Source organism: Halichoerus grypus, chromosome 1, assembly GCF_964656455.1.
Source record: "Halichoerus grypus chromosome 1, mHalGry1.hap1.1, whole genome shotgun sequence".
NCBI classification, from domain to species: Eukaryota; Metazoa; Chordata; class Mammalia; order Carnivora; family Phocidae; genus Halichoerus; species Halichoerus grypus.
In genome coordinates this window covers 38,425,033-38,443,229 of record NC_135712.1, presented here as the reverse complement: position 1 = coordinate 38,443,229, position 18,197 = coordinate 38,425,033, and the positions used below count along the sequence as shown (strand labels likewise).

The following is an 18,197-nucleotide window of genomic DNA, read 5'->3' as shown; positions in this document are numbered from 1 at the left end:
AAACAAAGACTCACACACAATGTATACGCCTCATGTCTAGTTCCACAGTACTGACTTAACCACCAGCAAGTTTCCTGGTAAAGTCCTAATAAAAGCCCAGAGATAAAAAGCCTTCATTGGCAACCCAGTCGGGACTCCTCTCACATCTGAGAGCTTTTTCTGTATTCTTGCTTAATAAAATTCTATTGCTTTGCTCACTCTCTTTTGTCCACAAGATTCATTCTTCGACTCCGTGAGACAAGAACCCCGCTCACTGTGTTCATCCCTGTACTTGTAATCTTGAGTGCTAGTGATGAAGTTCATCAAAGAATGCCATTTCAGAGACATTTGCTTGTCACAAGTCACAATGGTTCTTGTTCTTTTCTCCTATTTTTCTCCTCTTCTTTCGTCTTTGCTTGAAGCATCCCAAATATTTCTGGTACTCTGAATTTGCAAGAGTTGGGCTGTAAAGCCATCAGAAATTACTGGCAGATTCTTCCTATTCTAACTGGAGACCACTGTGAATGTTCATATTTTCTACAATTGGGAGCCTTGTTTGCCATTTAAATTTTTTCAAACTTTGAAGTTTAGGGGCTTCTGTATAATTGAGCTTATATCTGAAAAAGTGAATCAATATACACTCCACATTGTAAAAACCTGTGTAATGCAAGTAAATGTCTTTGGATTGTTTGAATATATGGCTTTCAGAGGAATAAGAATTTTCTTAGTTTTACTATTGCAGATGACATGATACTATATATAGAAAACCCTAAAAACTCTACTGAAAACTATTAAAATTAATAAATGAATTCAGTAAAGTTGCAGGATACAAAATTATTATGCATAAATCTGTCATTTATATACACCAATAATGAACAGAATTATGAATTAAGAAAACAATCCCATTTATAATTGTATCAAAAAGAATAAGAAAACTAAGTATAAGTTTAACTAAAGAGGTAAAAGACCTATACTCTGAAAACCTTAAGACATTGATAAAAGAAATTGAAGATGATACAAATAAGTGGAAAGATCCATGCTCATGGATTGAAATAACTAATACTGTTAAAATGTCTATATTACCCAAAATAATCTATAGATTCAATGTAGTCATAATCAAAATACCAATAGCATTTTTCACAGAACTAGAACAAATAATCCTAAAATTTGTATGGAACCACAAAAAAACCCCAATAATCCAAAGCAATCTTGAGAAAGAAGAACAAGACTGGAGGTATCACATTCTCAGATTGGAAACTACCCTACAGAAATATAATAAACAAAACAATACAGTACTGGCACAAAAACAGACACATAGATAAATGGAACAGAATAAGGAGCCTAGAAATAAACCACACTTACATGGTCAGCTAATTTATGACAAAGGAGGTGAGAATGCCCAATGGGGAAAAGATAGTCTTTTAATAAGTGGTGCTGGGAAAACTGGACAGCTACATGCAAAAGAATGAAACTGGATTACTTTCTCCCACCATATACAAAAATAAAATCAAAATACATTAAATACCTACCTAAATGAAAGACCTGAAGCCATATAACTAAAAGAAAACAGGTAGCAAACTCTTGGACACTGGTCTTAGCACTATATATCATAGATAGATAGATACATATAAAATCTGTCTCTTCAGACAAGGGAAACAAAAGCAAAAAAACAAACTATTAGGTCTACATCAAACTACAAAGCTTCTGTACAGCAAAGGAAACCATTAAAACAAAAAGACAACCTACTGAATGGGAGAGAAGATATTTGCAAATGTTACATCTGATAATGAATTAATATCCAAAATATATGACAAACTCATACAATTCAACACTAAATCAAACATTAAAAATGGGCAGTGGGAGTAACAAACATTTGTTTTACAAAGAAGACATCCAGATGGCCACTGGATACATGAAAAAGTGTTCAATATCACTAATCATCATGGAACTCCAAATCAAAACCACAGTGAGATATCACTTCACACCCGTTACAATGACTATTATCACAAAGACAAGAAATACCAAGTGTTGGAGAGAAAGTGGTGAAAAGGGAACCCTCATGTGCTGCTGGTGGGAATATAAATTGATGCAGGCACTATGGAAAATAGTATGGAGGTTCCTCAAAAAATTAAAAATAGAAATACAATATGACCCAGCAATTCCACTTCTGGGTATTTACCTGGAAACAACAACAACAACAACAACAATAACAACAACACTAATTCGAAAAGATGTATGTGCCCCTATATTAATTGCAGCATTATTTACAATAGCCAAGACATGAAAGCAACCTAAGTATCTATCAATAGATAACTGGATAAAGAAGATATACATACATACACACACACTTGAATATGACTCAGCCATAAAAAGAAGGAAATCTTGCCATTTACAACAACATGGATGGACCCAGAGGGTATTATGCTAAGTGAAATAAGACAGAGAAAGACAAATACTGTATGATTCCGCTTATATGTGAAATCCGAAATACAGAACAAACAAAACAGAAACAGACCCATAAATAAAGAGAACAAATTGGTGGTTGTCAGAGGGGAAAGGTGTCAGGGGATGGCAAAATAGGTGAAGGGGATTAATAGGTACAAATTTCCAGTTATAAAATAAAACAGTAATGGAATATAAAGTATGGTATAGGAAGTACAGTCAATAGTGTTATAATAAATTTGCATGGTGATAGATGGTAAGTACACTTTTTGTGGTGAGCATTTCATAATGTATATAAATGTCCAATCACTATGTCATACACCTGAAAATAACATAATGTTGTATGTCACCTATGCTTCAATTAGATAAATAAATAAATAAATAAATAAAATAAAAGAGTTTTACCATACAAACCACATATGTGAGTGAGCACTTATCTTCACAGAAGATAGATTTTATAAAACCAAAACATAATGAAAACCCATGAACTAACTAGCATATAGAAATTCTATTTGATTTATGAATATTTGACATTAATTTAGAATCTAACTGATCATTACATATTAAGGACATTTCTTATATTGAATTTTGGTTCATAAAAATTACATATAGACTACTTCTTAGTATCCTTTGTAGAATGACTTTTTCTTCTCAAAGGAGAGAGATATTTATTATTCTACATTTCCCTCAAAAGGAGAACGCTGATATTTTTCTGTGTTCTTGGATTTGTTGTCTCAAAAATGCCCCTGTTACTCTAATAGTCTTTGGCCTATAGTCTAATAGTGTTTGGCCTATAGTCTCTCAAGTATATATATATAATCAGGTGAATGGCAGAGACACCTTTGAAGAAGAGTTCTAAGAAGAATGAATTTACCACAACTGAAAAGTATTGCTAAAGGTTTATGTTCCTCAAGTGTGAATATTTTGAATGGCCTGGATACTTAGCTGAGTTAAAAAAAAAAAAAAAATCTGCTTCACCATTAATTGAAATACTACCAAATATCTACAGTGATTCTGAATTAATTTTAGTTTCCACATTTTGTTTCCTTCATATATTATACAAAAGTCATAGTCAAAATGTCTAACACAGGCACAGAATAATCTACTTCTCAGTTGACTGGTGACCACCAGAGGGATGGATATTAGCTCTAACATTATGATACAAATTACAGAAAAAAACTGCAAGGATAAAAGACAAATGTTATTGAATGGCACTTGTTGAGCAAAGGGTTAATATTTCTTTAATTAAGGATGAGGTATAGTATTTCAGCTTTTTTTAATGTTAAGAGTGATTTTTGTTTCTGCAATTTTCCTACAATTACCATTTTGATGACTTGTTTTTATATAAACATGCATGCAATGTTTATATATCTTTAAATAAAGAGTAAAATGCCAGGATGTAATCTCATAAATACATAAAAAAACACAGATTTTTAAACCCATGTGTCCAAAAGTCCACATCTTGAAAATCTCGTCAACATATAAGACAGCATCATTCCACAATGGGTCTTAAACATACTGAGACATTTTTGTGTTAGACTTTCCCACTGAACATTTACATAATCCCTCAAAATAATTGGCTTTTTGTTGTAAGAAAACTGCTTACCTAGAAATGTTCAAGAAGTACATTTCCTCTATGGATTTATAATTGTGGTTCTGCAAGCTCTTATGGGACTTTTGCAAGACATAGGAACATTTAATTGAAAATGATTGAGTGCCCAACACACCACAGATGCCCAGCCTAAATAACAGCAGAGGAGATTACCGAGAGTCAGCTTCTTCTTTCAAAAACAAAACCAAATATATTCGGTCTCATTTCCAAGATAACCACTTGTGTGTTTCCAGAGAGTCAATGTGTGATTAAATTTTGAAGCCATGAGATGGAAGCAAAAGACCATATGGGCCTCAGAAAAGAAATTCATATGGGAAGGACAGCACATGGATATATATTTTTTTTAATTATGAAAATTTAGAGCTGATTTCCCAATATGATACCTTTAAAAACATGGCAGAAGAAACTGGCTCTATTGTCTTTAACTTTAAATTAATTAATTAAGACAATTTTGCATCTTCTAGATATTGGAACATAAGCAAAAAAACACACACACAAAGAAAACCCCCCCCAAAACAAACAAAAAACACAAAAAACAATCTAAATGTCCTATAACCTTTTTTATACCAAGGACTGACATTTTGAGAGTATCTAAATGGTATGGACCCTCATTATGTTTATTCCACTAATTATTTTGGTGATATCTTAAGCATAATACTTAAAAAAAAAAAAACACAACAACATAATTTTGAGGAATGTTTTCTTTTAACTTCTTGCTTAAACCCTCTAAGGCTTCACATTGTATTTCACTGCACTGGTTTCACATTTGCATTGGTATGGCCTTGTAGTTGGAACCTGCAGTCTTAATCATTTTAAAGATACATAAAATTAAGAATATAATCTGCTTTTTAAAGCAAAATATATGTGGGCACCTGGGTGGCTCAGTCGGTTAAGTGTCTGCCTTTGGTTCAGGTCATGATCCCAGGGTCCTGGGATCAAGCCCCACATTGGGTTCCCTGCTCTGCTGGGAGCCTGCTTCTCTCTCTAACTCTGCTTGCTGCTCCCCCTGCTTATGCTCTCTCTCTCTCTCTGCTCTCAAATAAATAAATAAAATCTTTAAAAATATATATATGTAACAATAAAATAGTTATACAACTAATCATAAAATCTAGTCAGAAATTATTTAGATATATTTAGAAACTCTTTAGATAATATTTAGATATATTAACAGGTTTGGGCTTACATAAGTGGTAATTGTTTTATAAATTACATTTTTTTTTTACATATTTGATTGAAATATAGGCTTTCCTAGTGGTTTGTGAGAACTCACTCTTTCTTGCCAACTTCACTGGGTTATTATGAAAAATCAATAAAATAGGAAAACTGAAAACACTGGGTAAATAAGAAAACATAACCATCAGTGTTGTTAAAATGTTATTTATTTTTATTTTTTTATTTTTAAAATATTTTACAAAGATTTATTTATTTATTTTTAGAGTGGGGAGAGGGGCAGAGGGAGAGAGAGAATTCGCACTGAGTGCAGAGCCTGATAAGGGGCTCAGTCTTGCTACCTTGAGATCATGACCTGAGCCGAAACCAAGAGTCAGACACTTAACTGACTCTACCACCTGGGAACCCCATAAATTTTTTAAAGCATCTTTGTAATCTCAATTCTACCACTTATCACCCGGATGATTGGAAAAGATCATACAACCTCAAGACTTATTTTCCTCATTTACAAGCTATAAATGATTATGAGTCTATAAGCCTTTTCCAACAAGATAGTTATGTGGTTTAAATAAGACGATAAGCATAAAAATATTTGGGAAACTGTATCAAAATGAGGTCTTACACATCACAGACCCCGGATTGTCAACCAACCATGAGTCATGCCTTTCACTCAGTTTTGGTTGTGTAAGGTTTTTAGATCTCCTGCTTTGGCTTTCTGCCAAAATTTGCTAACTTGTTAGTCTCTTTCATCCCAGCAGAACTGCTCTAGAGTGTAGCCTTGTCCAGATTTGTGGGACCAAAACACATTCTCTACCCCTTCCAGTACTTTCCAATTATTCTAAAACTTTTCTACCTTAACACTATGAAGGTGCTGTTCCTGTGGCTCAGTTTTTTCCAGTTTCCCATTTATCACTATATTATATTTTGCCCCTGACAGGGGTTCATGCATCTGCCTCTCTTCTAGCACCTCATTATTACTATGTAACCTCAACTAAAATAGCCATGTTGTTCAATCAGTTTTGCCATGACTTTAGCACAGATATCTTTGCCGGTCAAACATGCTTTTTAAAGTCACAGACAATTCTGTGTTCATTCTGCTTGGAACCTTGAATTTCAGAGCTATGGAAGAAATTTGAGATGATAACTCAGTTTCCAGGATTGCCATAGCAGTCCGATATTAGCATATGCATTAAATATATAATTAAGACTCCCAAGTTTAAAACTTGGTGAGATACACTGTATGTAACTCTTTGACAAAATTATAATTTATCATCATCCTCATGGTTATTATTTACTATGAAATTACTTGGAGGCAGAAATTTCATATATATTGTCATTAATCTTTAAAACAGTTTGTTCACTAGATTTTATTTATTTATTTATTTATTTATTTATTTATTTATTTATTTTTAAAGATTTTATTTATTTGACAGAGAGATAGAGAGAGCACAAGCAGGGGGAGTGGAAGGCAGAGGGAGAGGGAGAAACAGTCTTCCAGCTGAGCAGGAAGCCCGATGTGGAACTCCATCCCAGGACCCTGGGATCATGACCTGAGCTGAAGGCAGACATTTAACCAACTGAGTCACCCAGGCATCCCTATTTTTTTTTTTTTTTTTAAAGAATAAAAAGTGTTGGTATATGAGAGTGAACTCCAATGTAAACTGTGGACTTTGTGGTAAGCACAATGAGTCCATGTAGGTTCATAGTTTGTAATAAAGGCACCACTGTTGTGTGGGCTGTCCATAGTGGGGGGTGTTGTGCATGTGTGGTGTTGGGGATATATGGGAACTCTGTACTTTCCACCCAGTTTCATTATGAACCTACAACTGCTCTAAAAAGTATAGTTAATTAATTAAAAGTAAAACAGTTCAGGTAGTTAAGTGACTTGCTCAAGTCCACTCAGGCCACAGATAGCCACAGATTTATAATTCACACCTAGTTTTGTACTTTTCTTTCTAATGTGCCACACAACTCTTAGTGCCCCAGAGCATGACAGCATAGGAATTATACCTGAACAGAAGCACAGACCTTGATGATTAATTAGATGACTTTCTAAAACATAGATGGCAGGAGAGAAATAGCTATTGTGTAATTAACATCTATTATGCATTAGGTCAAATGATATGAAATTTCTATTATTGTAGATCAGTGTTCTTTTTTCAAAATTCACATCTGTCCTGTTTTGGCCTAAAACATTTCATTATGGATGATAACTTGCCTTCTTTAACTCCTGGTTTATTTTGTCATTTCTTCTGTCTGTGATTAGATAGTATGACAATTAGTAAATAACCTGTGCTTTGTAAAAAGGTCATCTTAAGCTGAGAAAACGGACTAGATATAGTAAAACTGTTTTGCTTTAATTTGCATTTCATTTTTTAATCTCTATTATGCTAACAGGAAAATGTATCAAATATATCAATATGGTCTTATCAGATTTCTTCTTAAATTCTTGATCATTTTGAAAGTGGATGCATAATTGTTCCTCTAAACACCTCACTAGTTATTATATGGTATGTGATCTGTCTTCCTAAAGATTAAAATCTTTCTTCTTGTACAGAACAGGGCATGTTATATGCTATGCAATTATGTATACTAGATTTATGCCAAGACATGAGAAAAACTGTGGTTACCAGAAGGTAAAATAGTAAGTAAAACATAAACATCATGCTGGATACACAGAGTTTATCAGGACCTATCATTATTTTATTTTATGGATTAAATGCCAAATCCACATTTATTTGACTGAAAATATCCCATAGCTTTTCTGAAGTAGATTTCCAAAGCGTTAAACATTTGATTAAAATGAATGATGATTCTTTAGCTCCAGCATGTGCGGGCAACCCCACACCTTTTAAGGTCATGACTTTAATGTAACGTCACAGCTTTTTTCTCTCTCTACTTCTATAAATGGTGAATGCTGCTGCCTGAGAGCTATCTGGGAATTCAGCCAAAGAAAGAAGAAGGTTGCAAAAACTCTGGGGACGTGAAAGAAAAGCGGTTGGCATTAGCTCTGTCCTCACTTTAAACTTAAATTAAAACAATAGACAGACATGTACAGTAATCTCTCTTTTAAGGAAAGGATACAATGCCTCTATAGTAATGTCAAGTGGAACAGTTTGGTCCTGGCCCAAGTTATGCAGCTGTTCCACTGGAAAATAGCAAAAGGCTTCAGTCCAAAGCAGGCAAATAAGGCATGATTGTTCCTAAACAGTCACTGGGGCCTTCACATTTAGAACAAGGAAAACAGCATTAGCATACAGGAGGGCAGGTTAGGAGCAGGAATCTCAGGACAAGTTGAACCGCGCCATCAGTTTACGATTGATACAAAAGCCAGTGGTGTTATTTGCCTACCATCAATATGCCTGGTAACTGTGAATAATTCATTCCTCAGGAAATTTTGTATCAGGCAAATACTTTTTAAGAAACAATGAAGATCTGATCATGGATTAAGGATACAAAATGAAAAGGAATCACATATCCATTATCCAGTTCTGATTTTCACCTGCTCCTTCCAGGAGGATCAGGCAAATGGGAAAGATGGTAGAAATTAATCGTTTGGATAGCCCCGCAGAAGCTCAGCCACCGTGCTGCCTCTCAGTGGTTTCAAAATAACTAAATGGGGAATCAGGTGTAATAGCTGCAAAGTAACAGAGCAGAACTTTGACAGCGATTACCAGGGTAAGACCGGAAATTTGAACCTGCCCACTGGGTATATGTGATATCACGTACTTCATTTTCACTCCTATTCTTTAGGCTTTTTTGATCCTGTCTTAAAATATAGACAATAGCTCTATTATTTTTTTAAAAAAAACTTCTGTTTGGCACACATTTCTTCTCTCATTCCTTTCCACTTTTCATGACTCATTTTCTGAAATGGGTGGTCTTTCCATTTTCTTTACTTTCCCACCACCTACTAATTCCCTGATTAATCCATTTCAATTTGCCTTCTGTTCTCTTTGCTCTAGTGAGACTGTTTTCTTTATGATCAGTAAGATTTCCTTCCGGGAAAATCCAATGATTTCTTTTGGTCTTCCCTTGTTTTTTGTCCTGTCTGTCTCATCTGGCACTGTTGGAGACAGAATAAAACTAAAGAGAGGCTAGGAATTACACTGTCTTTAAAGAGGTTAATGCTTTCATTTACTAGAAATGATAGGTACTTTGAAAATGCAGAAGGGTGGATTTTAAGATGATTAGGAAGAACAGAAGAGAAACAGTGGTCTAAAGGCAGGGAGGAATCAGAGAAGTTGGCTATTTCTCTAACGTCAATGGCCTGGCAATCTACAAGGAAAGAAAATGATAAAAAGGAATTGCGAATGAGTATAGAAGAGAATCAGTTAATACACATTTATTCGTAGACAGTGGCATACAGAATATAACACTGGGAACTACAAGGATAAAGACAGAATAGAATGACCATTTTAACCCTAATGGAGCTTATAAGGTAATTGCCAGAAGATATTATACTAATTAGGGTTTTTTTGTTTTTTTTTTTTACATGGTTATAACCTCCTGCTAGAAATGGTCACTTTGTTAGGAATTTGGCAAATTTCCAGAAAGGGCATAAATACAGAAAAAAGCCTGATGAAAGAGGATGGCAACAGTAAAATATTTCTTGAGCCTCGCCAGTTCTTCACCTTCAGGCTCTAGGGGTTCATCTTCATTGCTAAACATTACCCCAGTTTTTCAAAAATTACTTTGACTAACATAAGTGACAATTTAGACTCAGCAATTGAAGTAGCAGAAAATAGCTAAAAGAATGTAAGTTTAGGGTATTGATTGAACTGAGGGTAAATCCTGAGTCAACCATTTTAAACCTGGATGAATTTGGAAATTTGGTGAACGTTGTTGAACAGCTTTAGTTTTCTTTTCCATAAAACAAGGAGTCTTTCTTATTTCCTTTATTTCCAAAGTGATATTAGTCAGGATCTTCTGACAAAGGTAACATTTTCTATTTCCTAAACATCCGAAATCTTTGTATTCTTAAGTGAAATAAATAAATAAACTACTGTACTTTTCATTGATCTGCAGTGCAGAGGAATATTACACATCCAAGCTTATTTCTAGGTAGTTGAAACAGAGACCCACAATAAGACACATCTATTCAACTACCTTTGAACTGAGGAAAATGGACTACCTAAAGATCTAATTACCTAGACCTCAGAAAATAATTATTCACATAAATTAAATGCCGTTTCTGGGGGTGACTGTGTAGCTTAGTCAGTTGAGCATCACCTTCTGCTCGGGTCATAATCCCAGGGTCCTGGGATCAAGCCCCACGTCAGGCTCCATGCTCAGGGGGGAGTCTGCTTCTTCTTCTCCCCCCCATGCTCATTCTCTCTCTCTCTCTCTCTCAAATAAATAAAATCTTTAAAAAACAAAACAAAACAAAAACGCTGTTTCTGCTGTTGGGAGAAGATATGGAACCAAAGAGTAGATCATCGACAGGTAATTGGATACTATTTGAACAGGGGTATATTTATTTCCAAGCATTCTAATACTATATTTCCCATCCTCATCTAATTGTATAAGTTGTACACATATTCCAAATGTACACATATGTACTTTGGGGCAGATCAATGAAGAAAAGTTAAAAGCAAAACTCCCTTGCTACGCCCTCATCCTGATCCTGTTCCTTCACATCCCCATATGCTGACCTCTGAGATTATGAGGAAGAAAGCAAAAAACAAACAAAACAACAACAGAACCTGAAGCAAAAAGAGAGAGAGAGGGGGGAGCAACAGAATGACTTGGGAAATAATATGTGAAAGCAACAGGAGTGGAGATGGAAGGAAGAGTTAGGAAAGAAATTCTTTTGTTAGATACACAGAATCAGGACTAAAGAAATTAGGATTTTGGTATACCTAAAGCTGACTAGAGTCTATTACACTTCTTTCTCTAGTTAAGAGTACTGAACTTGTAGCCCGCCAAATCTCTTACTGAAGCTATAATACCGAAACGCACTGTCACACTCAGCATACAGCAGTTGAAAAATGTTTTCTATAAGCAATTTAAGCTTATCAGAAAGTAAGAACTAGGAAAGTGAATTGCACAGAATATATGTAGTAAAGCTACTATGAAAAGTTTGTTCCTTTCAAAGTCTAAAATGCCTTAAATGTTTCTTAAAAGATAGAAGTAAAATAATGGATTAATTTACTGAATGTTCATTAAATCAGTATGTTTGAATCTTTAGAAAATAACACTGGAAGAGAGAACAGTTTTAAAATATCAAAACTTTGAAAAAGTGTGAATTCACTTAGTGTGTTAAAATTATAAAATCATACAACTGAGTAGGTTGAAATTTCAGGCTTCTTGCCTTAATATTCTTTTAGAAAAATTCCTCATGTAGTAATAAGAAATCTATACTTAAATAAAAAAGTATTAGAATTAACTTTTTAGTAACTTAATTTGATTGGCACAGAGACTATCCCATATAGTTTTACATGGAAAACAATTAAATGCCTCCTATTAAAATTTAAACAAATTGCAAATCAATTGGAAGCTTTTAAAAAAAACAAATAAATGACTTTCAGCTCAACATAGACTGTTATTATATTAGAAAGATCAGATTGCTGTCAAATAGTCTTTGAGTAATGCATATCTGGGTAATCTACTCTTGAATTTTGTATAAAAATAGATTTTCTATGAGTTAGTTGTTTATAAACATGAATGTCAAAAGTAAAATTTTAAAGTCGAAGTGATATTAGAACCTATATATTCTAATAATGAAATCACTTTACAGTTAAAAATGTTGAAACATCTCACATTCACAAATTATGTATCATAGGGGCTACATTAGAAATGTAGATGTGATTTCCCTTCTTACAAAAATGATTTCCCATTTAACTTTAAAACTTGGGGATATTTTGAGGATGCTTCAATATTTTCAAAGATTTTCATCGGAGAACTAAGTTCAGCAATGTGTAACGTCTATCAGTCTCATGATGTAAACAGTACCTGATTAAGCCCACTTTCCTTTCAGGTTGAAATATCTTACTAGAAAAAGAAGGAAAAAAAATCACAGCTGGAAACCTTCCCAGAAACTTCACTAGATGACAAAGAAAAAGACAAATCTTCCACAGATACTTAATGAAGACATGGTTCAGGGGATTTCTGTTCTAAAGATCACTTTGCCCACCAAGAAAAGACAAAAACAGTGGATTTCTTCAGTTAAAGCCTGAAATCCAAGCAGGATAGGAAAAAAAGTGAAAAACTTTAGTGCTCATTAAATCACTTACAGTGGTTTTCCTTTGGATTCACAAGTCAAAATTAATGGCTGTCCTTCTTGTGGAAAAGGAGTGGATGGTATAATCTTAACTGATGGTGTATCTAGAAAAAAAATGAAAAGGAATATTAAGAAAGGTCACTAAATACACATAAGTATATATATTTCATAATTGTACATCATGGTGTATGTTCAGGCTTTATCTTATTATTGTGTACATTTACAAGGGATTTCTGAGATTTGATGAAACAGAGTATACAATTTTAAGAAGCTACCATTCTGTCTATGGAAAGCTAACAAAAATATCTGAATATCTTATGAGCCCTACTGTTGTATTATTTCTGAAATCTGAATATAAAACTGAAATTGCAAAATGTGGTTCAGATGAATATCAAACATTTCATACAATTGTTTTTTCAACTATTTATAGATGGCTATGAATACTATTATTATGGGCCGAACACATTTATGTACATTTGAATAACAACACTCTTCTGTTGCAGGAATACCAGGACTCACAATAAAGAACCCTCAAAGAACTCAGGATCAACTACTGTCTCATATGTATTATGCAGAATCTTCTTGAAAATGCAATAATGCAGCACTTAGTACATGTTGTTTTCTCTAAAGTACAGTTAGCAAATAATTTAAAATAATTATATAGAATATTACTAAAAGTTAACTTTTTGTTATATATACTGCAACATAATTGTTACATATTTTTTTTATTTCCATTTAACAATAAAATCATCCTTGGTGAAAGAGGATTCAAAAATACTTTGAGACATTAATATTTATAGCTTTCGTGCCACGTTTAATACTGTTTAATCAACACAGAGACACCTATTTCATAGAAGAAATGGAAAATTAAAACTTAAAAAAAGAGACAATGTAAACATGCTCATTGCTTTATGAGACTTAGCTAGTCCTGGCATTGTGTGGCCAACACAACAAGGAATTCCTGTCAACATGGAATTGCCTCCTGCTCTTATCTCTGCATCCTCAACAATAAACAAAATAGGCTCTGAACGCTCCAGATAGTCACGATTATTTTCGCCCTTCCCTTAGTGTGATAGAAGAACTGAACCACTCCAGGGTTATACCCACTCTCTGATTTTGAACCAATTAAATAAGCATCTATCAACAGTGTAACTTTCAGGTTACTTTTAGGTTACTTCAGGAAAATATTACTCAGATTTGCCATATATTGAACAGTAAACTAGGATCTTGTGGAAGACCTTATATCATACTTATAAATTATTTAAAGATTTTAAATACATTCTTTTTCAATACTTTAAGCAATAAAATACATTCTTGGTAATCAACAATAATATACCAGTTGCAAATAGGGATTCCTTACACATTATGGTAAAAAAAATTTCAGTGTGAAATAACGCAAGGGGGGAAAAATTTGATGAAATATGACACATATTCATCATATTTTTTTAATCAGTAGGAAAAAATACTTTAATAAAAGATTAAATTATACTTCAGTAATTTTTTGATTTTCACCATCACATTTATGGAATCAGTTATTGACTAGGATGATTATATAATTTTTTCTTCAAAGCAGAACATTTCAAAAAGTGAAGGCGAAATGTCAACAATTATACAGGGTAACAAATGTGAGCCAGAATGATTCTGGAAAAGGAGGTCTATTGTCTTTTGAACTTTGACCATACATACATATAGCAGAATGTAATTTCATCCTGACAAATAGAAGCAAGCTTCAGTTCCAGAGGAAAAAAAGTAGGAGAAAAAAGATCAGAAAGTGTGATTCTAGGAAAGAGTTGTGTTAATTTGGGTGTCTGTGATGGTTAATTTTGTGTCAACTTGACTGGACCATAGAGTGTCCAGATACTTGCCTAAACATTATTCTGGGTATTTCAATGAGAGTATTTTTGTAAGAGACCAACTTTTTTTTTTTTTTTTTAAGATTTGATTGATTGATTGATTGATTTAGAGAGCACAAGCATGGGAAGAAGCAGAGGGAGAATCTTAAGCAGGCTCCATACCCAGTGTTGAGCCCAACACTAGGCTTGATCCCACGACCATGAGATCATGACCTGAGCTGAAATCAAGAGTCAGACACTTAACCCACTGAGCTACCCAGGTGCCCCTCTAAGAGATTAACGTGTAAATCAGTAGACCGAATGAAACAGATTGCTCCCCCTAATGTGGATGGGCCTTGTCAGATGAGTTGAAGGCCTGGATAAAACAAAAAAGCTGATCCTTCCCCAAATAGGGGAGAATTCTTCCGTCTGATGGCCTTCAAGCTAGAAGATCAGCTTTTTACCTGTTTTGGTTTCAAACTGGAACTAAATCATCATCTCTTCTGGGTCTCTAGCTTGGCAGCTCAGCCTACAGGTCTCAGGATTTGCAGCCTTCATAACTGTGTGAGTCAACTTCTTAAAATAAATCTATTTTTCTATGTATACATTTTATTAGTTTTGTTTCTCAGGAGGACCTTGACAAATATAGAAATCTAACAAGCAGACCCTGAGACCCATCTTTTATGGGTGTGATATAAGGAAGGACTGGAAAGTGAGACAGGAAGAGAAGGAGGTAAATAAAGGTTGTGCTATTGAGTAGATGACACAGTGGACAACTGGGATTGAATTCTGCCATGGAATTCGGAGGGACAATGTAAGGCATGCCTCAGTGCTATCTTATTTGATGAGCAAGGGACAGGAGTATTTAGGGAATATTTACCAATTTTCATTAGTGTTCAGCTGAGGATTACTCTGGAAGGAGGAGGAATGTTATTTCCCTGGCCCAGTTAGTCTATTCAGTGCACAGAAATGGTGTACGTGAAAGGGATATGGGCAAGTCACCACTAGTATCTGCTTCATTAAGGTAAAATCTTAAGAGCAAAGATTAACCATTCAGGGTTTTAACAGGCAGGTAGCTGTTAGAATAGAGGAAAACAGAATACGGCCCGGTTTCTCTTAGCTTTGCCAGTTTTTGTTTAAGCAATTTATTAGGGGTGAGAATTTGTATCACAAATTGTCCCCATAGGCATGGTTCAGGATTCCTTTTATATACAAAATACAGAATTTTAATTATAAGAAAATACTAGAGCAGATAATATGTTTTGCATGTATTTCAATGGAACTTTCAGGAAGACCACCAAATAACCTCTAAATTAACTAAAATCAAGGGATATGATACAATGCTTTTATTTTACTTCAGAATTATTCAAAATGCTTATTAGTTTCTAAGCCTATAAATTATTTTTGCTAGATTTCACAACACTCCCCTCTCTGCGGCCCCTTACCCGCAATGTTTCTGATTCAACTCTTACATCTTTGGCTATTCTTTCTCAGGTTCTGTTGTCTTTTTGCATTTAGCCTTTAAATACTGAGATCACCAAGAATGGAATTCATGATCTGTTCTCATGTTAATTCTGGCTGGGTCCTTTCAGCCACACCCATGTCTTCAGTTTCTACCTACTAACCAATCATTCTCAGGTTTATATCCAAAAGGCAACTCTGTACCCACAAGCTACACTTAAATATATGCAGCACCCATCTGACATGTCCCCTCAGATGCCTAAAAGACATGGTGCCTTCACCATGTCCAAAATGAACTCAAGCTCTCCAACCCTTACTTCCATGTTCTTCATCCAGCAATCTCTAGTTCTGTAGATACTACCAGCCTCCATCCAGCTCCATACACCAGACATCTCCTTTTCCTTGTATTTCTATCCTCAACCAATTAATCAAGTCTGGTTGATCTATGTCCTGAACAATTTTCAAATCTACTCATTTCTTTCTTATAGCTCCACAACTACTTCTTTTATCTAGTTTACAGCAATAATGAAAGGTCTCTCTCTCTCTCTCATGTCAGTTTTCATCTCCCTAAAATCTGATTTTTAAAACTAAACAAAGTTGTCTTCTCAAAACATAAATCTGATAGGGGCGGCTAGGTGGCTCAGTTGGTTGAGCGTCCAACTCTTGATTTCAGCTCAAGTCATGATCTCAGGGTCATAAGATGGAGCCCCAAGTTGGGTTCCACACTGCATGTGAAGCCTGCTTGGGATTCTCTCCCTCTCTCTTTGCCCCTCCCCCTTGCTCATGCTATCTCTCTCTCAAATAAATAAATAAAATCTTAAAAAAAAAATAAGACATATAAATCTGATAACACCAGTGTTCTGGTTAAAACCCTGAATGGTTAATCTTTGCTCTTAAGATTAAAAGCAAAATAATTAGTATAGCCTTTAGGTCTCATGTGATCTGTACATTTCTTCACTTTCCTGCCTTTTTTTTAAAGATTTTATTTATTTATTTGAGAGAAAGAGAGCACGAGCAAGCTGGAGGAGGGGGAAAAGCAGACTCCCTGCTGCGTTGGGAGCCTGACACAGGGGTTGATCCCAAGATCCTGGGATCATGACCTGAGCCGAAGGCAGACACTTAACCAACTGAGCCACCCAGGAGTCCCACTCTCTTGCCTTCTAACATTCATTTTCATTTTTTGAATGAATTTTATACAAATTGCCTGGAATATTCCATCCTGGGGGAGCTTATTTAACTCTTAAATCTCAACTCAAATATTTTTGCTAAGGGCATTAATTCATTACCCTCAAGTTTGATCAGATGCCTCTTCTACATGTTCTCTTTCACCTTGGTGTAATTTTTTAAACAGTCACGGCTATATCCTCAGTATCTTGCATAATGCTTTACACAAAATCTGTGCTTAATAAATTCTTAAATGAATGAATACGTTGAAGATTTTGTTATACTTTCTTATCCATTTGATATATTAATTCTAAAATATTAAAAAATGCTTAATTGAAATCTTGTTGGGGTCTGTTGTATGTAAAATTAATCTTAAATGTTCATGTTATGAACCACTATGTCACAAAACAGAGTGACATTCTTTCTTTAGTACTTTGTGGATGTGTATTTTCAAATTACTAATGTAATGCATTATACTGTACCAATTTGTGACAATAAAAAAGGGGGTTAGTAAAAATGTATTATTATTATTATTGCTATGAATTTATCTTAGCTTTGTCTTCTATGTTGCTCACTTTTTTAAATAATAATTTTGTCCGTTTTAAAATGTTTTCAAGTAAATGAACTCTAACACCATATTTATTGAACATAATTGTATAGACTCATATATATTATATACAATATATAATGTTTATAATATAATATATAAAAACATACAAATGGCAGAGAACAGTAAATAATTAGGTTTAAATTATTTCATAATACAGGATATATACTTTTATTATAAAACACTGCACTTAGTAAAATACATATATATATATTTTTTTTAAGATTTTATGTATTTATTTATTTAATTGACAGAGAGAGAGAGAGAGAGAGAGACACAGCGTGAGAGGGAACACAAGCAGGGGGAGTGGGAGAGGGAGAAGCAGGCTTCTGGCCGAGCAGGGAGCCCGATGCGGGGCTCAATCCCAGGACCTTGGGATCATGACCTGAGCTGAAGGCAGTCGCTTAACCAACTGAGCCACCCAGGTGCCCCCATATATTTTTTTTTAATTTTTTTATTGTTATGTTAATCCCCATACATTACATCATTGGTTTTAGATATAGTGTTCCATGATTCATTGTTTGTGTGTAACACCCAGTGCTCCATGCAGAACGTGCCCTCCTCAATACCCATCACCAGGCTAACCCATCCTCCCACCCCCCTCCCCTCTAGAACCCTCAGTTTGTTTTTCAGAGTCCATAGTCTCTCATGGTTTGTCTACCCCTCCGATTCCCCCCCTTCATTCTTCCCCTCCTGCTATCATCTTCT

The 18,197-nt window shown here is 34.6% G+C and overlaps 1 protein-coding gene across 3 annotated transcripts in view; it reads right to left on the bottom strand.

Annotated features, from left to right (window-relative positions):
- Positions 1–18,197, bottom strand: part of CADM2 (cell adhesion molecule 2) — a 1,094,969-nt gene that overhangs the window by 107,660 nt on the left and 969,112 nt on the right. For all 3 annotated transcript variants that reach the window (XM_078059557.1, XM_078059594.1, XM_078059635.1), the window contains one exon: positions 12,439–12,529. In XM_078059557.1, the coding sequence (XP_077915683.1) occupies positions 12,439–12,529 (91 nt within the window). The remainder of the gene's footprint in view (positions 1–12,438; positions 12,530–18,197) is intronic.